This window comes from Python bivittatus, unplaced genomic scaffold, assembly GCF_059951505.1.
Source record: "Python bivittatus isolate LINGU-HERP-01145 unplaced genomic scaffold, Pbiv_v1 ctg000070_np1212, whole genome shotgun sequence".
In the NCBI taxonomy this organism is placed as follows: Eukaryota; Metazoa; Chordata; class Lepidosauria; order Squamata; family Pythonidae; genus Python; species Python bivittatus.
The window spans coordinates 14144608-14169176 of NW_028277034.1; the positions used below are offsets into that span (position 1 = coordinate 14144608).

A 24569-nucleotide genomic window follows, 5' to 3' on the forward strand; every position below is an offset into this window, starting at 1 on the left:
TAAAATTATCGAAAAATAATAGTTCTTCTGAAAATATTGGTCTTGTAAATTTGAAACAGTGACATAGATTTTATTAGAGGTTACTTTTAATGCATTTTCATTGAATGTTATACAGAAGAGCCCAAAGGGAAATGGACATTATTTTGTTTTTGGTTTCCTGAAACCAGTTCTGCTCCACTGTAAGAATGGTGTATTAGTATCAATAAAGTTTGAATGTGAATATTGTTTATGGTGTTCTTCATTTCTAACACATTCTGTGTATGATGATTGCTGCTGCACTCCATGAAAATTATCCTATAAGTTACTTGAAATACCTGTTTGCATTATCTAATTTCTGTTACAACTGCTGGGAGCATCCATGCTTTATTAATGTGGTACCATGAATGTAGTGATATAAAATCCAGAAGTAATATTTTCTTTCTATGCCTAGTGCCTGTTAAAAGCTACATGTCATATAGTAGGTTAATATTCAATCTAGATGGTAGAACTGTTGATGTTGACAGATATTACCTTTAAAAAGTTTTTCTCTAGTTTTCCTTGAGGACAAAAGCAATTCATTTTTCTAATTTTGAAAAGACTTTGAAAGGGCAAGACATCTGGCTTCCTTTCAACCCTTTTCAAAATTGTAGAGTGTGAGAGATTTATCACCTTCTTCCATACTCAAGAGAAAGAAACTGAACTCATTTTGAGTCTCAAACACATATGAGGTCAACCATCTCAGCTTTGGGCACTAGTTCATTTTTAATAGAATGTTTTATAACTAATAGTGTTATAATATTTATTGGTTTAAGATTACTAGTGGGTTAATTTTATTGACTGAAGATTTATTTTTACTGACTGAAGATTTAATTTTGCAAGCTGTCTTCAATTTTTTAACAGCGTAATATAATAATAGTCATAATTATTGCTTTATCAGTTTTAACAAAGTTATAAAAGTCATGTTGAAAACACTTTTATTTGTGTCATGCTTGCCTTACATATATATTTCTTTATTGATTTTGTTGTTCCTAAATCTCTGATACTGTAAATTGACAAGTTCATATTTAATTTATTTCTACACCTGGTTACCACATTTTATTTAACTTTTGCCAATAGCTTTATAATTATGAAGGATTGTGAACCTTATGGTGCCTTTTCCTGTGAAGAATTTATATTTGAGTTAAGAAAGCACCTCTTCATTTTAAGTACAGCCTCTCCCCTGTGACTTGTGGTTTACAGTAAAGACTACATAAATAACAATAACAATAAAATAACAAGTAACTGAATGGTGTAAAGGATATAAACAGATTTTTCTTGGATTCATATAAAAGGATTCAGTCAAGTTGAGTGTGTGTGTGTGTGGGTGCATGCGTGCGTGCGTGCAGTTTATGGATATAAACTCTCCTTTAATCAGCAAAGTATTTTTGAAGAGAATTTGAGTGGCTATATATATTTCCTGTTAGGAAAATGAAGTCCAGTCTACATTATATTTAGAATGGGTATCATTTTCCTGTAAGATTCTCATTAAGCTTAGAATTAGCCTGCAGGCTTTAATTTGATTTAAGATCTTGTTTATGGTTAATATTTCACAATTTTTGAAATACCAACCTTGAGAAGAAACACTTTTTCCATTTTGTTGAAATTTGAAACATATGCAATCATTTCTCTTCTAATCTGCTATATATATTTCTAGTTCAAAATATCAAAATATCAAAACTTGATTTACACACACAGCAAGGTGCCTGTGTATGTCTTATTTTGTTGATTGAAAATTGAGTCTAATAAACTTTTACTTAGTTTTCTTTTGATACTAGAATGTTCGATCGAAAAGAGAAATTTGACTACCAATTATTTTTATTGCTCCCTATTCATTTTCTTTAACAATTTTGTTGTGGAGGCTTCATCCTAGTTTGAACAGAAATTCTCTAATATTTATTGACCTAAATAGATATATACAGGTGAAACTCGAAAAATTAGAATATCGTGCAAATGTTCATTTATGTCAGTATGGCAACTCAAAAGGTGAAACCAATATATGAGATAGACGCATTACATGCAAAGCGAGATATGTCAAGCCTTACTTTGGTATAATTGTGATGATTATGGCATACAGCTTATGAAAACCTCAAATTCACAATCTCAGAAAATTAGAATAGTGTGAAAAGGTTCAATATTCTAGGCTCAAAGTGTCCCACTCTATTCAGCTAATGAACCCATAACACCTGCAAAGGGTTCCTGAGCCTTTAAATGGTCTCCCAGGCTGGTTCAGTAGGAATCACAAGCATGGGAAAGACTGCTGACCTGACAGTTGTGCAGAAAACCATCATTGACACCCTCCATAAGGAGGGAAAGCCCCAAAAGGTAATTGCAAAAGAAGATGGATGTTCCCAAAGTGCTGCTCGTCAATAGCACATCAATAGAAGGTTATGTGGAAGGGAAAAGTGTGGTAGAAAAGGTGCACAAGCAGCAGGGATGACCGCAGCCTGGGGAGGATTGTCAGGAAAAGGCCATTCAAAAGTGTTGGGGACTTTCACAAGGAGTGGACTGAGGCTGGAGTTAGTGCATCAAGAGCCACCACACACAGACGGATCCTGGACATGGGCTTCAAATGTCGTATTCCTCTTGTCAAGCCGCTCCTGAACAACAAACAACATCAGAAGCGTCTTACCTGGGCTACAGAAAAAGAACTAGTCTGTTGCCCAGTGGTCCAAAGTCCTCTTTTCTGATGAGAGCAACTTTTGTATCTCATTTGGGAACCAAGGACCCAGAGTCTGGAGGAAGAATGGAGAGGCACACAATGCACGATGCTTGAAGTCCAGTGTGAAGTTTCCACAGTCTGTGTTGATTTGGGGAGCTATGTCATCTGCTGGTGTTGGTCCACTGTTCAGGGTCAACGCAGCCGTCTACCAGGAGATTTTGGAGCACTTCATGCTTCCTTCCACAGACAAGCTTTATAGGGATGCTGACTTCATTTTCCAGCAGGACTTGGCACCTGCCCACACTGCCAAAAGTACCAAAACCTGGTTCAATGACCATGGGATTACTGTGCTTGATTGGCCAGCAAACTCGCCTGACCTGAACTCCATAGGGAATCTATGGGGCATTCCCAAGAGAAAGATGAGGGACATGAGACCGAACAATGCAGCGGAGCTGAAGGCCGCTATTGAAGCATCCTGGTCTTCCATAACACCTCAGCAGTGCCACAGGCTGATAGCATCCATGCCACGCCGCATTGCGGCAGTCATTGTTGCAAAAGGGGCCCAAACCAAGTACTGAGTACATATGCATGCTTATACTTTGCAGAGGTCCGATATTGTTCTATTTCCAATCCTTGTGTTGTTGATGTCATGTAATATTCTAATTTTCTGAGATTGTGAATTTGGGGTTTTCATAAGCTGTACGCCATAATCATCACAATTATACCAAAGTAAGGCTTGACATATCTCGCTTTGCATGTAATGCGTCTATCTCATATATTGGTTTCACCTTTTGAGTTGCCATACTGACATAAATGAACATTTGCACGATATTCTAATTTTTCGAGTTTCACCTGTACAGCGAAAATTTTAGTAGGCTATTTTATATTTCTGTTGCTCTTTAGCTTGACATCTACAAAATGTTCCTTTCAGTCGTCATAATGATGATGTTCACATAATCTGTGAATATGTGAATCTCAGAAGAGGCTGAGAATGTTTTTCTGTACAAGCTAGGGCTGTATTTGTCCATCACAGCATTGTTGCCCTCTTGTATGAAGTTTCAATAATATTTCTCGCTCCTTGCTGCAGCATATTTAATTGGCTGCTTATTGAGTAGGAGATGCATTCTAAAATAGCTTTGCTGATATTTGTAGTCTCAAACAATATTGTTCCAAGTTACATTTGACTCTAAGTTCTAAGGATAAAACAAAAGTTGTTGTTGTTCAGTCATTAAGTCATGTCCGACTCTTCGTGACCCCATGAACCATATTGCGCCAGGCCTTCCTGTTCTTCACTGCCTCCCTGAGTTTGCTCAGTTTCATTGCTTCAGTGATGCTATCTAACCATCTCATCCTCTGCTGTCCCCTTCTCCTTTTGCCTTCAATCTTTCCCAGCATCAGAGTCTTTTCCAAAGAGTCCTCTCTTCGCATTAGGTGACCAAAGTATCTGAGCTTGAGCTTCATTATCAATCCTTCCAATGAGCAGTCAGAGTTGATTTCCTTTAAGATTGACTGGTTTGACCTCCTAGCAGTCCAGGGGACTCTTAAGAGCCTTCTCCAGCACCGCAGTTCAAAGGTATCAATTCTTTGGTGCTCAGCCTTCTTTATGGTCCATAAAGCCATACATTGCTACTGGAAAAACCATAGCTTTGATTATGCGGATCTTTGTCGGCAAGGCGATGTCTCTGCTTTTTAATTTGCTGTCTAGGTTTGCCATAGCTTTCCTCCCAAAGATCAAGCGTCCTTTAATTTCATAGCTGCAGTCTCCATCTGTGGTGATCTTGGCACCCAAATAAATGAAGTCTGTTACTGCTTCCATTTCTACCCCTTCTACTTGCCAGGAATTAATGGGTCCAGATACCATGATCTTAGTTTTTTTAATGTTGAGTTTCAAGCCAGCTTTTGCACTCTCCTCTTTCACCCTCATCAAGAGGCTCTTTAGTTCTTCTTCACTTTCTGCCATTAGAGTGGTATCGTCTGCATATCTGAGGTTGTTGATGTTTCTCCCTGCAATCTTAATTCCAGTTTGTGATTCTTCCAGCCTGGCATTTCTCATGATGTACTCTGCATATAAGTTAAATAAGCAAGGTGACAGTATACAGCCTTGTCGTACTCCTTTCCCTATTTTGAACCAATCAGTTGTTCCATGACCGGTTCTAACTGTTGCTTCTTGGCCGGCATACGGATTTCTCAGGAGACAGCTAAGGTGGTCTGGTACCCCCATCTCTTTAAGAATTTGCCAGTTTGTTGTGATCCACACAATCAAAGGCTTTTGCATAGTCAATGAAGCAGAAGTAGATGTTTTTCTGGAACTCTCGTGCTTTCTCCATGATCCAGCGAATGTTGGCAATTTGATCTCTAGTTCCTCTGCCTCTTCGAAACCCAGCTTGTACATCCGGTAGTTCTCGGTTCACATACTGCTGAAGCCTAGCTTGTAGGATTTTGAGCATAACCTTGCTAGCATGTAAAATGAGCGCAATTGTGCGATAGTTTGAGCATTCTTTGGCATTGCCCTTCTTTGGAATTCGAATGTAAACTGACCTTTTCCAATCCCGTGGCCACTGTTGCATTTTCCAAACTTGCTGGCATATTGAGTGTAGCACTTTAACGGCATTATCTTTTAGTATTTTAAATAACTCAGCTGGAATACTGTCATCTCCACTAGCTTTGTTGTTAGTAATGCTTCCTAAGGCCCACTTGACTTCGCTCTCTAGGATGTCCGGCTCAAGGTCAGTGACAACACCAGTACGGACATCAGGGACATTAAGATCTTTCTTGTATAGTTCTTCTGTGTATTCTTGCCACCTCTTCTTAATCTCTTCTGTTTTTGTTAGGTCCCTGCCTTTTTTGTCTTTTATCATGCCCATCTTTGCACTAAGTTCCTTTGATATCTCCAATTTTCTTGAAGAGATGTCTAGTCTTCCCCATTCTATTGGTTTCCTTGATTTCTTTGCATTGTTCATTTAAGAAGCCTTCTTATCTCTCCTTGCTATTCTCTGGAAATCTGCATTCAGTAGGTTGTTCCTACTCTTCACCATAATGACTACCTTGGAAACAGTGACCTTATAATCCTTGAGCCCTGGCTGATGGTACTACCCTTGAGCTTTCAAGGGTAGCCAATTTCAAGCAAAAGCCACCTGGAGGCAAAGCAAACTGCAGTTTCTCTTTATTTGGTAAATGCATGTGGTTGAGATGATTTGCCGTTACATTTTTCTTAGTCCTTGGTCCCATAGATTGTAGATTTAATCTGTTTCATCAGAAGCCTAAGATGGAATTTTGAGATGCAAACTGAAATGGTGTGGACTTTCCAGACTCCGGCATCAAATCAGCCTCTGGATATTTTCCCTTTCTCTACTGTATAATTGCAATTTTCTGTTTTATTGTCTATACTTCTTTCCATACTTTGAAAACTATCAGATAGTTGGTTTTTGTTTATATTAAGGGTAGCAGAGAATTATATAGGCTGTTTGACTCAGAGCCCCTGTTTTTTACTGTCCCTTTACATGCATGCACTGTACTGTAGATAGCACTTCATCATGAAAATGGAGAAAAGAAGGCTGATTTTTTAAAAATAAAAATATGTAACATTCACCAGTTTCACTCTGTAGTTACAGTGCTCTCACATGCACTCTTGTAATGTGGAAGTCCATAATGCTGAACTGCCTCTCATGTTGCAGAGTGCATGAGAGAAGCCATATTGATAAATGGATCTATATAATATGCCTTTTTCTGTAAAATAATTAATCTTAGTTTATTTAATATATAGTTTAGATCAGTGATTCTTAAACTGACCCATACTCCTTTTCTCAGTCTCAAATAATGTCATTACCCCACCAAAAAACAAAACAAAACAAAAAAGTCAACTCAGACTATGTTGTTTTACACACGCAGAGGTAGTAGCAGTCCCAAACTGGATCATCAATTCATAAACAAGCAATTACAATTGCTCCATTACCCGCGGGTTATGTCCAAATTACCCCCTTGGGGGTAATTACCCCCAGTTTAAGAACCATTGGTTTAGATAATATGCTCACGTATTAATCTTTTTTTTTTCTTTTAAAAGTAGCTGATGGGTAAACAACAGTTGCAAGTTAATATATCATGTTCATCCTTCCTGTACATCACTTATGGTTTAGCCTAGTGGATTGATTTCCCTCTGTTTAGATGTGAGTAGGTTATTTACATTTTGTGGCTATAAAAATTACCTGCTTTCTTTCTGTAGGGTGTACCTCAGTTACCTTGTGCCAAAGCATTATATAACTACGAGGGGAAAGAGCCTGGAGATCTTAAATTCAGCAAAGGTGACATCATCATATTACGTCGGCAAGTTGATGAAAATTGGTATCATGGAGAAGTTAATGGTATCCATGGATTTTTTCCTACCAATTTTGTCCAGATAATTAAACCATTACCTCAACCTCCACCTCAGTGCAAAGCACTTTATGACTTTGAAGTTAAAGACAAGGAAGCTGACAAGGATTGTTTACCCTTTTCAAAGGTAAAAATATATATCTGTGTTTACATTGTCTCAGGAATGTTGAAATACTTGTTAATCTACAAGTTTCCCATGTATCAAATGTTATTACAATTTTTCATCTTGCTCTTTTTCTGAAGGAAATCAAAGTGACAACTTAAAGGTATACTTCGAATTTAAAACATGTTATCTTAGATAAATAGTATTTGAACCTCATCTTCTATTTCCAAGATTAGCACTTTGTTATACCATATTGATTCTTCAAGACAAATTAGAATTTATGTGCTATTGCTTTTTATGAAAATATAACTCTTTACAATATCTCTTTTGCTGTCTTCAGTCTTTTGTTTCTAAAGGTACGCTGTTAGTTTGCTTGGTAGAATTTTTTCATGGTCCAGGAATAGTTTTACCATGAACCTTTTAGGGTCTTTATTGTGTGGGTTGGTTGGGCCAAGTAATCTTATGATTCCTCTATTTTGTGATCCTTAAAATATAATTTAAAAAAAATACTCCCAGGAGCCCCAGACAGTATAACCAATGGTGAATGGTGCTGGGATATGAAAGCCAGCAAAGTCTTAAAGGCCAAAAAAAATCTTCAGCCTTGCTCTGTGCTTGCAGTTTTTTTAGTGTCTATCATGGACATTTTCTGATACTGAAATTTCCTGGTTTATTAATCCCTAAGAGGATTGCATGTATATACATTGAAAAGTTGGTATTTAAGTGTTGTGGCTACTCATTAAAGAAAACAACAACTAAGAATATATGACATATAAGTAACGGAACTGAGATGTATTGTATGCTCTAATGCTGAAAAAAAATGCAGTTGAGTTGCTGTTACTTAGCAAGGATTTCATCTGATGGATGTTTGATTAGCTTCTGGAATGGCTTTCAAAATTTGGTAATAATAGGAACATACTACTGAAAGAAACTTTCATCTGAAAATATCCAAACTGACTTGTTGAAAAAAATCTCAATAATTAGTCTGAATATGTTACTTTGTCAGGAAAATGTTGTTAGCCGCCCAGAGTCCCCCATTGTGGGGAGGTGGGCGGGGACAAGTCTATTAAATAAATAAATAAAATAAAATAAAATAAAATAAAATAAAATAAAATGTTTAATTGGAACTGGGAAATTTTCCTACCTTTTTATTTTCTTCTTTTACATTCAGGATGATATTCTGACTGTGATTCGCCGAGTAGATGAAAATTGGGCTGAAGGAATGTTGGCTGACAAAATTGGAATATTTCCTATTTCATATGTTGAGGTGAAAGAATCTTAAATTTCTTTAATGTTGAATTAATGGGAATATGCACACAGACATACATACATACATACGAATACAAACATACACACATTTATCCTAAATTTCTTTTACTTTGGAGAATATGGACAAATGGAAAATTTGTAGAATTTAATCAAAGAACATTATCTTTTTTTTTAAGCAAATTGAAACATTTATTATAGAGTGCACAGGTAAATTAGGTTGTGTAATGAGACTTTACTTGTAATATACATTGTCATATATTCATTCAAAACTGATGATAGAAATATGAAGTATTGACGGAAAGTTTCATTAAAAATTGTCCTTACATTTGAATTGTAAAAAGATCACTCTTTGCATATTTGCTAATGTCCGGCAGTTGATAATCATAGTGGATTTTTGGTGTCTGATGGATCATAGTACCTGTCAATTTAAAAATATTTATTTAGTATCAAAATAATGGAATAAAGATTTTTTTTCTTTAGTTTACTCCTATGCAATATCATTTGAAGAAGTTAAATGACTATAATTATGTCTAAATATTCTAATAAGAACAGTGGCATCAGATAAGAGACATGCCTTCACTTGCCTGGTCAGTCTAATATTTTGAAATATTGTATATGGCTGTAATAATGTAAAATACATGTTGTGGTGTGATATGCTGGAGTAGGTTAGCTTTCCCATCACTTCACACATCACTTTGAACCACATAAAACTAGATCTGATTTAAATAAAGGATATAATTTAACAGCAATAATTCTCTAAAATAATGCTGAAGCTGTTATGGTCTTAGCTAAACTTGGACATCTAAAATTTAATTTACATCAAAGCTTATTATGATTCATTTTGTATACTGTTAACAATTAAAGTCTATTAAAAATATGTATTGTATGCTAGCTTCTAAATAAAATCTTAAAATACCTGACATTATCCCTGTGGCTAGTATGTTTTTGGCTATAGACAAGCCAGCTCCAAATGTCTGTAGTTTATTACATCATGACAAGTTTTCAGATATTAATATGTGTGAGCTGTGCAAAATTTCCACTACAGTGACATCCTTAGACATCTAGATGAATTTAACCTTGGTACTGAAATTCATATGGGTTGATTGTTTCTGTGTCTTCTTTGAACAGCATCTCTGTGGAGATATAGAAATCAAACCTAGGCTCTACCACTGAATCGCCCTTCTCATCAAGAAATCAAATCTCAGTCATCTGCATGACAGACATAGATGTTCACCTCTTTATGAGGAAATAAATAATACAATGTAACTGATTTATAGTAACTTTTGAGTATTGCCTAATTTCCACAGTAATCTTCAGTATTCAGAATATTTTAATCACATGTCATACTAATACTTTTATGAAGTTGGCTAGATTCCCTAGGAAGCAAATTGTTCAGAATTATCCTATATTCAGTTCCAACACTGATAATCTGATAAGTTTAAATTATAAGAGTCACATCCTTAACAAAATCTCTAACCAAATTATGGGTTTAGCAAAGCTTACCTCTATCTTTTTGTGCAGTAGCTTGCCCAGCCAGAAATTAAAGGAAAATGAGGCATTGGTGCTGTGTGCTGTTCTGGTTTTTCAGAAGTTTTATTTTAATATTTATTGCTGAAATGAACATTGCTATAGCAGATGCACTCTCAAGAAGAAATTTGAGAGAATATAGGGGACTAATGCAGTTTGTTATCCAATCTTACATTGGACACTGTGTTATAATAATTTCTAAGTACAGAGTGATTATACAGTACTGGAAAGAAAGGAATTTTAATAAAAAGGAAAGCTTGCTAGATAATCTGGGTCAGTAGGTAAGTTAATAAAATCAAGGTTGAAAAAATAGAAATAAAAATGTCATGCCCAATACAATTTCAGATTTTATTTCCACTGCATTCCAGAGTTTGATATACTTGTAAAATTAAGTGACTTAATAATGTATTAGAGGATATGACTAGTTGATTGCCTTAATTTTAATGATTCCACCATACTGTAAGAAATGTCAGTTGATATCACAGATATCTAATCTCATTGATAACTTGGGATACTAATTATTAACATCACTTTTTTGATGGAGAACAGTGCAAGTATCTCAGTTGGCCGGCCTGTCACCTTGCAAATCAATAGTCTTGGTATGTTATCTGAGAAGGAAAAAAAATCAGTCTTGGCATACATCTGTTCCAGCTTCTTTATCTGCTAACTTCCAGATTTTTACAGTGATAACCTTGACTCTTGGAAGAAATTTGTTTAAGGGGGCATTTGATTCTATGCCTTTTACATACTCCTCCTCCAAGTTTATAACTGGCAATAAAGGAGTTGATGTTTATACATAACCTGAAGTCTTTGCATTTATTGTGTGATTTTTTTTTCTAGAAGTCTATTATTAATTTTTCTCTTTAAAAAATGTATTTAATTTTTTAAAATTTCAGTTTTACTTGTAAACATTCTAAATTTACTAAATAAGTAAAATTCTGATAATTTAAATAGATTTAATTGCAGCTAAAATTCCCTTATTGTGTATTTTCTAATGTAGGATAACTTTTTTTGTATCTATTTATACCCCAAGGGATTAGAGGTACATATCTCTTGAGCAGACTACCATAAAGACTTTGATCCTGCTTTTTGTGATTTAGAAGTCAAGTGGTATGTGGCTGTAATGTAATTAAACATAAAGGTGAATTTAGCTCTGGTCCAAGAGGTACAAGTATGATTGCAGTAATTCACTTCAGAGATTTTTTTTCAATATTTTTAAACAATGAATAAAGGAAAAAGATGAGTGGATAGGGGCATTCTATTTCTCCTTCTCTTCTCACGTTTATATAGATAGCCAGATATAACAAATAACAATACATTCAGGAATGATACAAAAATACTTCTTAATGTACAATATATAATTAAAATGGAACTAGTTAGTGCATTTTTTTTTCTTTTAATCAGATGACAGCATTAATATTTATGAAGTGTCATTGTCTTGCAGTTTAACTCAACAGCAAAACAACTTATTGAACTGGACAAACCCTCAGTGTCTACAGTAGATTCTGGAGAAGGCACCTCTGGCACATCCCATAGCAATTCAGTGCAAAAGCACACTGATACAAAGAAGAACACCAAAAAACGCCATTCTTTTACCTCCCTTACCATGTCCAATAAGGCTTCACAGTCTTCTCAGAATCGTCACTCAATGGAAATCAGCCCTCCTGTCCTCATCAGCTCCAGTAATCCAACTGCTGCAGCACGAATAACTGAGCTTACGGGCCTTTCTTGCAGTGCACCTTCTCAGGTAATCATGATACAAGTGGAAATCAAGGTATATCATAGCTGTTTTAATGAACAATTTAAAAGGTTATCAAAACAAAAGAGGTATAATTATTGCCCTAAATTATTTTTATACTTGTATTAAAATATGCAGAAGCAAACCTTAACTATTCATTAAGGGACAGTCTTCTTGCATTCTTAAGTACTATAATCTGAAGACAGCTGTTCTTGCTTTTTACATAAGGTTTTTTCCCCAGTTTAAATAGGATTTCTTTTAAATATTTTCTAGCTAAAGAGTAAAATAATTTTATTCTTGAATTAGATAAAATTTGAATAATGTTAGGTACTTTTAAATTTGGGGTTAATATTTTCCACATATAAACAGTTTGGAAGGATTGTTCATCCCTCACAAATTGGGAATTGGGGGAGAATTTGGGTAGTTTTCTAAGATGTGCAGGTTCCCTTGAAGACAAAGTAGCCAATTTTATTGGGTACCCCAAAACATTGTATGCTTATGGAGTGTAGGAGTGTCAGGTAATGTCAGTTGAGTGGGGGATCTCTGCTATGTTTGGTGGCATTTTACATTACTGTTTGGACTACTCAAACGTTTTTATGCCATTGTTTGAATGGATTGCTCTTGTGATGGTGACAGTGGTATGCCAGTTGGCAAGGGATACAGTTATGAAACCGGAGGATTGGAGATTAATGCAGAAAGACCTACTTCTTGGGAGTGAGTTGAAGAGGGCGAAACTCAGGAGTGTTGGACTTGGATAATCAAACTTGGAGCACTAAGCTGCAGAGACCACCCAAGTAGACTGATTGGTTACAGGCCTGGTCTCTCTGGTAGAATTCAGTGTGGCAGTTCAACCTGGATTGTGGTGGGGTCTGTCAGAGGCAATACTGGAAAGGTGCAGCAGGAGGCAAACTGGAGCTTTTGTGATATCAGAAGCAAGTTTGACCACTTGGAGGAGCAACGGCTGGAATCATATCATCCCCATTTAAGGCCTTTGGTCCTCCTGGCATAGGACTATGGCCTGGAACCTGGCTTCTTGGAGCTATATCTGGGGGCAGGGCTGATCCATGGGACATTTATTTCTGGCCTGGTAGTTACATGCTCCTTCGACATCTGGCCTAATCTTGGACCCGATGTATTGACTTGGCTGGATTTTTCTCCATCTCTGAGGAGTGGGGGCTGTCTTATCTATTATCTATCTCCTCTCAGGTTTACTCTCAGCCCACTCTGGACTGGACTGGGGGATTGGGGGTTTCTGAGGAGTAAATGGTTGAGGGGTATCTGTCTTGTTCAGTTTTGTCTCACAGCCTAGAATTCTGGCTGATGAATGCTGGTGGCAGGAACATCTGGTAGTGGTTGTGGTTTGGAGGCACTTGTGGATGTAGGGTGGATGGTTCCCTCCTGGCCTAGGAATGTGGAGGTGGGTTCATAAGGGAGGCTGTGATGGGTAGGGAGTTAAGGGAAGGCAGGGGAACATATTATGGACACCTAAAAATAGGCCATTCCTGGTGTCATCAGGTGTGATGGCTGAGATTACTCCCACTGAGATCACCACTCCAACCTTCTGTATTCAACTCCTATGCTACATCACTGGATCCTTGACAGCCCTGGTCTTTGGCTGCTGATATTAAATGCCAGGTTGATGTGTAATAAATCCATCCTCCTCCATGACTTAATAGAATAGTCAGTCAACCTGTCTGTATAACCAAGACCTGTATGGCCCCAAGGGGGTCCTCTCATAGATGTGCCCACCTGGATTTCTTGTTGGCCATTAGTCACAATCCCAGAGCTGCAGGTAGGAGTGGCAGTTGTCATCCAGGAAGACCTGATGGTTGTCATAGTTTCTGCATCATCTATGTAAGACTTCATAGTTGGTTGGGCTGTAGGGGGAAGTTGGATTTGTTACTGTTGTATTGGCCTCCCTGTTGTGTAGTGACATCCCTCCCTGAGCTACTTGATTCTGTTGCTGGGTTGGTGGTAGATTCCTCAAGGCTGATAGTCTTTAGAGATTTTAATCTGCCTCTGGGTCACTTTGAGTCCGGGGCATCCTGGGATTTCATAACCAGCATGGCACCCATGGATCTTTCAAATTATTGAGAGCCTAACTCATACCAGCACACTAAATCTGGTTTTTCATCTCAAGGTAGTTGCAGTATGATCTGAAGGTGGAGGACATTACCATCTGCTCTTTGACACTGTTGGATTATTCTCTGATTGCTTGGAGTGGAATTCTGACCAGGCTAGTCCAGTTGAGGTGATGGAGGCACAATCTTGCTTTATTAGCTGGGAAGGTGAAGTGAGCAGGATCCTCAGGACTGCTTACCTGGCCATCTATTTGTTAGATCTTTGTCCCTCCTAGCTGGTGAAGGCTGCTTGGGAGGTGACATGCATTTGGTCCATACAGTGATACTGGCTTCTCTCAGAGAAGGATCGTTCTCCTGCCTTGAAGGTGGCACTGCTTAAGAGACCATTGTTGGACCCAACTGTCTTGGGCAACTTTTGTCCAGTTTCCAATCTCCCGTTTTGGAGGGAGGTTGTAGAGAAAGTGATGGGCTGCAGCTCCATAGAGCTGGATTCTTTTCAATTGGGTTTTAGGCTGGGACATAATAAGATCACACTTCCTGATGACCTGCGGTGGAGCTGGAATGAGAGTGGCACATCCATTGCTGTGGTTCTCCTCCTTTCTTTGCAGCCAGTTTCAGTCAGTGTTGGGGGGAGAGAAGAGGTCAAGTTCAAAGGCCTTGATTTGTGGGCGCCATTGGGCTTGCTACTCTCACCCCTCCTGTTTAATATCTACATGAGGCTGCTCAAGGAGGTCATTTGTCAGTTTGGAGTCAGGTATCCTCAATACGCGAATGATAGTCATCCATCCATCCATCCTTGGTTGGCCAAGCAATTCTGTCAAGGTCTTGTCTTAGTGTTTAGAGACTGTGAGATCTGGATGATGAGGAATAGGCTTAAGCTCAATCCTTGTGAGAGCCAGTGGCTGTGGGTGCTTGGATCTCCTGGTTCAGAAGAATTTCCATCCTTGGTTCTAAATGAGCTAGCAGTCCCCAATTTGAAGAGCAGGTAGCAGATGTAGCCAGGAAGGCCTTTGCACAAATCTAGCTGGTGTGACAGTTGTATCTGTTGCTTCACTGAGAAGCCGTCCTTATAGTCACTCATGCCTTGGTCACCTGACAAGTAGTCTGCAACTCACTCTACACGCAGCTGCCCTTGAAGACCACACTGAGTGCAACTGCATCTAGTCCAGAATGCAGCAGCATGAACAATGATGGGCAGACCTTGCTATTTCCGCATAACACCTCTGCTTCATGAACTGCACTGGTTACCAGTAAGCTTCCGGATGCAATCCAAAGTGTTATTACATATAAATGGCATGGTAATGGTTATTACACATTACATGGCATAGGGCTTGGTTTCTGAGGGACCACCTATGTCTGGTAGTACTTGCCCATCCTGCACATTGGCTTGCTTCAGCTTGCTTGATAACATTAAGCAATGCCATCTAGCAGGACCCAGGAAGCAGGCTGTCTCTGTTGCAGCACTTGCCCTTTAGAACAACCTGCTCAAAGTTTTGTTTGGTGCCCACCTTACACATCCTCAAGCAAGCCTATAAATGTAGCTGTTCCTCAGGCCTTGGATTAGAGTGTCTGGGCCCTTCTAGGTGTGTGTATGGGGAGTGATATGGAAGTTTGTTTTTTCATTGTTCTCTTGGGATGATTGTATTTTTTTTTAATATTATGTTGGTTTTTCTGTTTTTAACTTTGTGAAGCTGCCCAGAATTGCCCAGTGGCTGGCTGGCTGGCTGGCTGGCCAAACAAACAAACAAAAAAACTTAGAAATTTGGGGTGTGAGAAGGTTAGATGTCCCATTATATTGTTGGAAGGTATGTAGCCCAAAATTAGGGATTCACTTCCTAGTTACTAAACCATGGTTTGAACAGAATTCCACAGACTCACATGGTCTTTACTCTTCATTTTTGTCCTTCATATATTATTATTAACTTTCACATTCTTTCCATGATATGCAGTATCTGCAAATCCATTTAAGCCATGTTCTAAATTTTAGTTAATGTTAATTATAGTTTACAAGATATTCTGACAAAGTATGAGAAAAGCAAACTGACCCCCCCCCTTCAGAAATTTGATTCTTAGAAGAAAGAAAAAAATGAAGCTTGCTAAAAATGCCATTTGAAAGTGACATCACAGAGTTTTAATTATATTCTGCAAGTGTAGTCAGGTACACAGAGTTTGTTTATTCAATATAGTGATGCATAAAAGAAGAAATCATGTTTATAAAATTAGTAAAATCACATTAATAAATCCCATAAAGAAACCTGAAAAAATATTAACCATAACATTCAGTTGTATTATACATTCGTACTTAAAAGTGAAATATATATAAATTTAAGACTAGAAATCATTTATATTGAATATAAAGCCAATATTTTTGTTGCAAAAGTACTTCACATTTTTCACTTATGGAATGATTGGATTTGCTAGATGACACATTAATTCTGTTTCATTTATCTGCTCTTAATAGGTTCACATTAGTACCACAGGACTAATTGTGACCCCACCACCCAGTAGTCCAGTAACAACAGGACCTTCATTTACCTTTCCACCTGAAGTCACTTATCAAGCTGCTTTTGCTGTAAGTGTAAGTATCATTTCACAGAAATCAGAATAGTTCTTATGGAATTTTATCTCACTTGGCACTTTCTTTTTTGTAATTCCAGAAGTTGCAACTTCTGTACTTATTACTTTCATTGGTGGGGGAGTGAGTTGGTAAAATTTTATTTGGTCATTCCAACACGAGGAAATTTGAGAACTCCCATGCCTTCAGCCTACTTCATGTACAGCACTTGTTATATAGCAAGGAAAGCATTAGTAATAGTCAAGTATTCATACTATACCAATTCTACTAGTTTACGGTATTTGGGTGTTTTCCTGAGTCTATACAGCAACCATGCAAGCCCAGGAAAAAGAACAGCTTCTTTAAAAAGCAGCCAACAGGTAGAAAAAAGTTTCCCATGTTGGATCCAAATCACCATTGGTTGCTTCAGATTCGAATGCTGCATCCCTTAACCAATTGTATTCAGTGTTAGAGGGTGTAATTTTACATAAGAAGAAAATGGAAGGATTTGAGCTTAAAGAAATTACTGATGAAAACAAGTATTCTATAACTAGCTATCATACACACACACACACACACACACACTCACTCATAAAGGAAATTGATAAAACTGTGGCCAGTGCACAGTTGAGATTAAGGTTATAATTTTAGAGCAAAGGATTGGAGAGAAAATCTATTCCGTTTTAATCTAAACTATTACATTTATATGTGCTAAACTGGTATGGGACACATTTTTCTGAATTCTACAATTAAGTTTTCTGAGCAAACATGAATAGAAATGTTGAAAAAATGGGAGGGCGGAGCTGGCGTCGCGGCGATACGGCGGGCGATCCTGGGCTCCCAGGATGGCAGCCGATATCTCCTCGCCCGGACGGTCCCGATGGACCTAAGCCGTCCCGTAGAGATGGCGAACGCAAAGGGCGCGTCCCGCGGATCTCAGGGACGCCGCAAGTCCCAGATCGATCCGGGGAGAAGCTCTTGAAGCCGGTGGAGGAGAGGCAGCCAAAAATGGCTGCGAAAGCCGGGACAGCTCCAAAGGAAGATGGAAGAGAAGGGTGTCAACTGGGTGAGATGGACTTTTACTATTCAACTATTCTTAGAGAACACCTTAAGTAACTTAAAGAGATTTTTAAAAGTGAAGAAAAGTGGATTAAGCGGCGAGATTGAACCCTATTCAAAACAAGAAGGGGGAGCAAATTTTTCTTTTCAACTGTCCCTTTTTAGTGGAATTGACAAGATGATTTTCTTTTAAAAAAAATATATTTTTAACTGGATTGGCTTTCTCTTTTTAATACTCAATAACTTTTTATTTTAAGCCTTTTTTTTTACTAAGATTTTTTTATTGTTATAAGAAATTTATATCTTTTTGACTTTGAAATGGGGAAAGTGGAGTTAAGAGAAAGTAAATGAAAGAAAGTTGCACTGCCATTTAGAGGCGCGAATTAGTGCTTTTTTTTTCATTGTGACGCACGCTCAAAGACCCTGTGCTTTCTAAAAAGATAGTGGGATGTGCATGTTTATACAGGTGCCATCCGTAACTATAAACAAGAAAGTGGAGTTGAAAGCGACTTTGAAAACATTAAGATGGAAAGTTTGAGCCAGTCACAAGAGCCTTGATTAGTGGCAGTAGCTCTTTTTTCTGCTAGAAGCTCTGCTTTGCTTTCTATTCCCCCCCCAGATGGATTTTTTTTTTAAAGAGGCTTAGCCTTTTCCTTCTTTTCCTTTTCTTTTTATTTTTCCTTCTTTTTTTTTCTCTCCTTTTGCTTCTTTTTTTCTCTTATTTTTGGCAAGAACAAAGATAAAGAATCCTTTGACTCAATGAAGGTTTATCAAGATAATAGACTATACGAGAAACACAATGCAGAAAAAGATCTTTAAACTATTGAGGATGACTATAAAAAATTGGAAGAAGAGCTGCAGAAATTCTCAAAAAAAAAAGAAAAAAAAAAGAAAAGATATTAAAGCTAAAATGGACTTAATTAAACATAAAACGGGATCATTGGAAAAGGAAGAAATAGTACAAGAAATCAGAAACATTAAACGGAATTATTGTGAGGCCTATAAACTGAGAATTAAAAGGGTTAATCAACTGATAAATGAAGAGAGACAGATTTGTTCTTGGCACTGAGGGTGAGAAAAAGATTATACAAGATTATAATGGAAAATCGTACTAAGAGAATGTACAAAAAGAAGAAGTAAAACAATATTGAAAGAAACTATTGCAGATGTTTAAAGAGAAAATCAGGGGAATACAACAATGATGGAACTGACAGAAGCTTCCAAAAGCAGAATGTTCAAAAGGACACTTATTATTGCTTTCTCTTATCCAATAATATAGAAAAAGGAATGAACAGCCAGATATTTTGGGACATTGAATGAAAAGGGTGAACTCAAAATTATGCAAGCGCTGGAATAAAGTATAAATCTGAGATATATAGTTAAAAATTGTATAACATGTAGTGAAATCTGGTTAGAACTGTAACTTGGTTAGAATTGTAATTGATACTGTAACTGATATTGGTTAGAATTGTAACTCTTAAGAATTGGAAAAATTAAAAAGTACTTATGCAGGAGGAAGTTATTCAAAATTATGGAATGTGCAGAGATGAGTTAAATTGAGATTTGAAATTAGAGTAAGAAGATAAGCAATTTTATATGACACGGGATTTGTTTTTATTAATGATTAGATGAGAAAATATAGTAATGTAATAGATTAGGAAATTTTATAATAGAAATTTGATATTAATTATTATATATATACACATATAATAGATAGATGGAGATGTATTACTAATCCTATTGAAAGTTAAAATTTTTTGTAATATATGATTTTATAGATTAGCTATGAATGATTAATAATTGTTAATTGATAAGTATACAAGTATATTTTTGAATAGATGATATGAGAATTTAAGATTATGAAAGGGGCACCAACGAGTTTAACTGGTTGACACACGGTATAAAATGGAAGATGCTTTTTTATGCCTTTTTATGTTTTTGTTTGTTCATGTTTGTTTTGTGTTTGTTGTAAAAATAAAAAAAACATTATAAAAAAAAAAAAGAAATGTTGAAAAAATGTATAAGATAAAAAGTGTACAAAATATTTTAGGAAAAGTCACTTGCTAAACTGTATATATGAAGAAATACATGTGTATTAGGCAAAATAAGCATAAAACCTATGTATTTTCATGCAAAGGTTAAAAGAAATACTTATGCAGAAATGAAATGGAACAAACATTTCTATTCATATATGTTAGATTAGTCATAATGTCAAGCCCATAAAGATGTATGTATGTATTAGAAGGAATTCCAATGAAAAGTGATAACCTTGAAAGCTGTTCTCATTCCTGTTGACCTAATAGACAGAACCACCGCATCATGTACATGCATAGGAATGCAGAAAGCTGTTAATTGCCAATCTAGGGTGATGAAAATCAGGCTTGCCCAGCATGTTAATCACTGAGTTAAAATAAAACTAGAATATGAGTGGTATTAAACTGCACCAGTTTCACATTTTCTGGGTTGGTATGTGGCCCTAATGATTACATCTTTCTCATAAGTAGATATTTCAAAGCTTCCAAATAAGATATAAATGATGTAAAATAGAACTGAAGAATATTACCATAAGATAATAAAATAACTTTATATTTTAAAGTTAGAGATAAATGCATTCCCCACTATGTTGTACAATACAGTTTTCAAGTAGTTGCCACATGTTTGTTTAAAACCAGAAGTAGTGAAGTTAGTATCATGGAAGGTATATGCAACAGTGGTGGGTTGAAGACATATACTGGATATAGATGTTTATTTTTATTTGTGTAGATTTATGCTTTGTTTCATTTTTACTGATGTTTGATTAGACACCTTTGGGACCTTTGAGTGGTGGTTTAGTGGTGAGTGTGAGAAGAAAGATTCAAGCCAGCAGTTCCAGAAGTATATTTTTCACTGTTCAACAGAATATTCTGCAGTACTTCCTTAGCTATTCCTGTGGTTCTGCCTTGCTGTCTGTTTTGTTTTTGTTTTGTTTTGTTTTTGTTTACAAATCAGAGGATAAGATGATGGTTTGCTGCCCCCAAGTCTATTGTATACAAGAGTCATTGTCAACACAGTCCCTAATCGGAGAGCTGTTTTAAAATTTCTGTTGAAAATAGATATCTATTCTGCATTTCAATCCGCAGATGCTATTCAAGGAAATATTTACTCTTCAGGACATTGCAGGATTGTCTACTATTTTATGCTGTGTATGTATTTTCTGGTTGGATGTTTTTTCCTTGCCTTTTTGGCTAAGTAAATACTGGATAGGATAGCCATTTCTTGTGAATGCCTGTTCTCTTTGTGAAATTAGATGTAGAGAAATGTGGAGATAACCTTGACTAAATAATGTAGCAGCAGTTAAAGGATAATAAAAGACAACTCAGTCCTGGGAAAGATGAAGGCTTGAGAAAGAAACTCAAAATAGTATTGCCCTGATTTGGTATAAGAGGAGGCAGAGGAAAGCTGAATAAAGTAGCATTTCTGTAATCCTTCTGATTTCTCTTTCCTTACCTGGCCTACCTCATAGGGCTGACACCAGCACATGAAAATAACTTCATATTTTTAAAAAAATATTAAAAATGACTCAGTTATTTTTTTTTAATGAAAGAATTGTGGAGCACAAATGATTCCAGTAAGGATCTACCTTTTTTAAAAGCTGTCATTTTCTATTGTACATCTTGGTAAAAATTACTACTTTTAGTAATCCTGAATTTCAAAAGCTTACTACTGTCTGTTATTATACTTTAAATGTAACAATAGCATGATAATAACTTGCCAGTTTTGTTTTTAATCTTTGTAATCAGGAGCGAATTTTTAGATTTACGTATGTATGTATGAAAAATTGGAATACTGCCCAATCCAGTGATTCTAGGTTTAGAATCACTGGATTGGGCAGTATTCCAATTTTTCATATATACATACGTAAATCTAAAAATTCGCTCCTGATTACAAAGATTAAAAACAAAACTGGCAAGTTATTATCATGCTATTGTTACATTTAAAGTATAATAACAGACAGTAGTAAGCTTTTGAAATTCAGGATTACTAAAAGTAGTAATTTCCTCCCAATCATTTTTTAAAAGATATCCTAGGAAAAATATAATAAATCATGATATAATAAAACAATATCAGAAAGGCAGCCCATAACCATCAATCTTAAAAAAGAAGAAACAAACATAAGGTGGGCTCCCTGAATCTTAGGTGGAAAGCTGCTCCTTAATATGACGGCTACCATTGCGAAAGACCACCTCTTGGCTCCTATCCCTTCTACCCAACATGGGTTAGGGATGCTCAGCTTCTCCACTTTTTCAAATCTGGTTGTAAAAGACAGTGCTGAAGGTATACAGGAGCCAAGGCATTTTAGACTTTTTAGATTAATGTTAGCATTTCTACCTGGCCCTGGAAATCTATTGATGGCCAGTGAAGCAACTAAAGCATCAGTGTTATGCTGCTAAATGTCTTCATCCCTGTTAGCAGATGACATGGTGAATTTTATATCAACTGTACTTTCCAAGTCATCTTCAAAAGTATTTCCATGTAGAATGTGTTATAATAGGATATATTATAAGGATATGAGTCACTTATGGTAACAACAGTGGTTCCACTAGTCCCAGCCTCCACCTACTACTTGAACAGGAGCTGTGAATCTAAGATAACTCCCAAGTAGTAGACCTGCTCCTTCAGGGGGAGTGCAACCCTGTCTAGAATTAACCTTGGAACTGGAGTAGAGACAAAGATGGCTCTCCTCCTATGAACAGCATCTCCATCTTGCTGGAATTAATTTTAAACTTGTTTTATCTCATCTAATCCATCTGTTTCAAATGCTGAATAAGGACCTCCACATTTTCTGCCTAGAATGGCAGTGTACAATTGAGTACCACTGGAACATTAATGATACCTCTTCTCAGATTGAATAACCTCCCCCAACAGTTTCATGAAGATGTACTGTGGGCTTCACTGTTCCTCCCCAGTAATTACTGACCAGAACTGCCTGCTTCAAAAGGAATGGAACCACTGTGGAATGGTGCCTCCAACTGTCATAGTTAGCCAGGATGGCATCATTGATACTATACACTGCTGAGAGGTTTAATAGGACCAGAAAGGCCTTCCATTCAGATCCCATCATAGGTCATCCTATGCTGTCTCTGTCTGATGCCAAGATCTGAATCTCAACTAGAAGATATTTGGGCAATCTATTTCATTTGTCATCTTCTGTTGCTGAAGCCCTAACAACTCCAAAACTTTCTCCCAAAAGAGGAGATGGGTTGGAAGTTGTCTAGTATAGCTGGATCTAAAGAGGGGCTTTTCAAGAGCAGATACATTGTACCTCTTTTCAGGCAGATGCTATACCATCCCTTCTCAAACAGGTATTAGTCACCACTCAGATCAAGCTGTACATATCCCAACTGGCTTCCCAAATAACTGAGAAAGCCCAAAGGTGACACAACTCATAACTATAGAGAACCTTGTCCACTTCTTTCACTAGCTTAAAAGAATCCCAAACAGTCTCCCAAGATATTGCCACAGTTATCTCACTAAACTGATAAAATGGTAATATACTCAGAGGAAATGTGAACTATTTTATCTTTAAAGAATTTTGTGAATATGTTACAGTGGCCTATAGGAATGTCTTCTTCCCTGCTTTTCTCCAGGAAAGTGCTGGACACAATTTGCAGACACAGTAAGAGGGGAGGCCTTGCTCATGGTCACTCATGCCTTGGTCATTTCCCATTTGGATTACTGCAATGTGCTCTACATGGGGTTGCCCTTGAAGACCACCCGGAAGTTACAAGTGGTCCAGAATGGAGCAGCACTCCTGGGTTTGTCCATATTACACCCTTGTTGAATGGGCTGCACTAACTCCCAGTTTCCTTCCGGGTGCAATTCAAGGTGCTGGTTATCAGCTTTAAAGCCCTACATGATACAGGACCAGGTTATCTGCAGGACTGCATCTTCCCAAGGGCATCTGTCTGTCCCACCACAGCAGATAATGTGGGTGTGTTCCAGGTTCTTTCCCTTAAACATTGCCATCTTCTGGGTCCTTGGAAGCATGCCTTCTCCATTGCAGTCCTGTTCTATAGAACATCCTTCCCCCCAGAGATCTGACAGACCCCCACCCTCTTAACCTTCAGGAGAACATTAAAGACCTGGTTCTTCTCCCAAGCATTGGGATAGGGTGAGGTCAGAGTAGGATGTGAATTTAGCAAGTTGCATCTGGGAAGTGTGGTTGTAGCACCAGGTTTTTCTGGTTTTGGTTTTCTGGTTTCTTTTACTTTTATTGCTGTATATATTTTTTATTTTTGGATTGTAAGCCACCCAGCATTTACTTTAAGATGAGCAACTATACAAAAGTTTTAAATCAATAAATAAAATCATGTTTTGCTACTCTTATTGCTACCACACACTTTCAAATGTGGATATACAGCCCTGTTCAGTCACATTCATTCTTTGTTTTGTGCCACTATCACTCTAAGTGTTGAGTTCCTAAGTCAGCTAAGGAGCTCCACAAGTTCTGCAGCAGACCAGTCCTGCACATTCATCTATCACCATATCTATCCATGATTTGGTGATAGATGAATGTGCAAACCTGGCCTGCTGTAGATCATGGATAGATAACAGTCTTATTACATACAGACCCAGCATTAACAACAACATTTGAAGCCAAGATTCCAGCAATCCAGCCACCTGAATTCAGGAAATAGCCAGATGGGCCAGAAAAGGAAACCAGCACTGATTTGCAGTTTTCCTTTTCCTTGAATGACCTGTCCAATGCCTCCCACTGTAATTCTTTCAGCCTGCAATTGTGGATATATGCTCCTCCACATCCCCAACTCTCTGTCCCTACCCTATTGCCTCAGTTGAGCAGCTATCGACCATTTCACACTGTATACTCCAGTGGGACAGCATCTAGAATTTCATTCCTACTCTTGTCACAAATACATTCATCACTAGGGCCTTACTTGAGGGGGGCCTTTTCCTGTACTTTCACTCTGGTTGGGCAATGTTTCTCAATCCCTGCCTGTCACCATGGTTCTTCCCTTTCAGTCATGCAGTGCAGTGTCTTTCTTTATCTTAGTTTTTCCTTTTTGATCTCAAGTGCAGCCTCCACTGCCCTGAGACTGCAATGTTATTGACTTGGCTGGGGGTGCCTCTCACATGCCACCCAGTTTCTGACTGGCCCCATGGAGATCAAATACTCTCCTATTGTAGAGAGTAAGGGA

At 37.3% G+C, this 24569-nt stretch overlaps 1 protein-coding gene across 3 annotated transcripts in view; it reads left to right on the top strand.

Moving 5' to 3' along the window:
* The window catches only part of SH3RF1 (SH3 domain containing ring finger 1), a 60645-nt gene that overhangs the window by 20493 nt on the left and 15583 nt on the right, over positions 1 to 24569 (top strand). For 2 of the 3 annotated variants that reach the window (XM_007429821.4, XM_088132461.1), the window contains exons 3-6: positions 6897 to 7172; positions 8317 to 8412; positions 11386 to 11688; positions 16222 to 16338. In XM_007429821.4, coding sequence (XP_007429883.1) covers positions 6897 to 7172; positions 8317 to 8412; positions 11386 to 11688; positions 16222 to 16338 — 792 coding nt within the window. The remainder of the gene's footprint in view (positions 1 to 6896; positions 7173 to 8316; positions 8413 to 11385; positions 11689 to 16221; positions 16339 to 24569) is intronic. The other variant, XM_025167697.2, reaches the window with a different exon arrangement.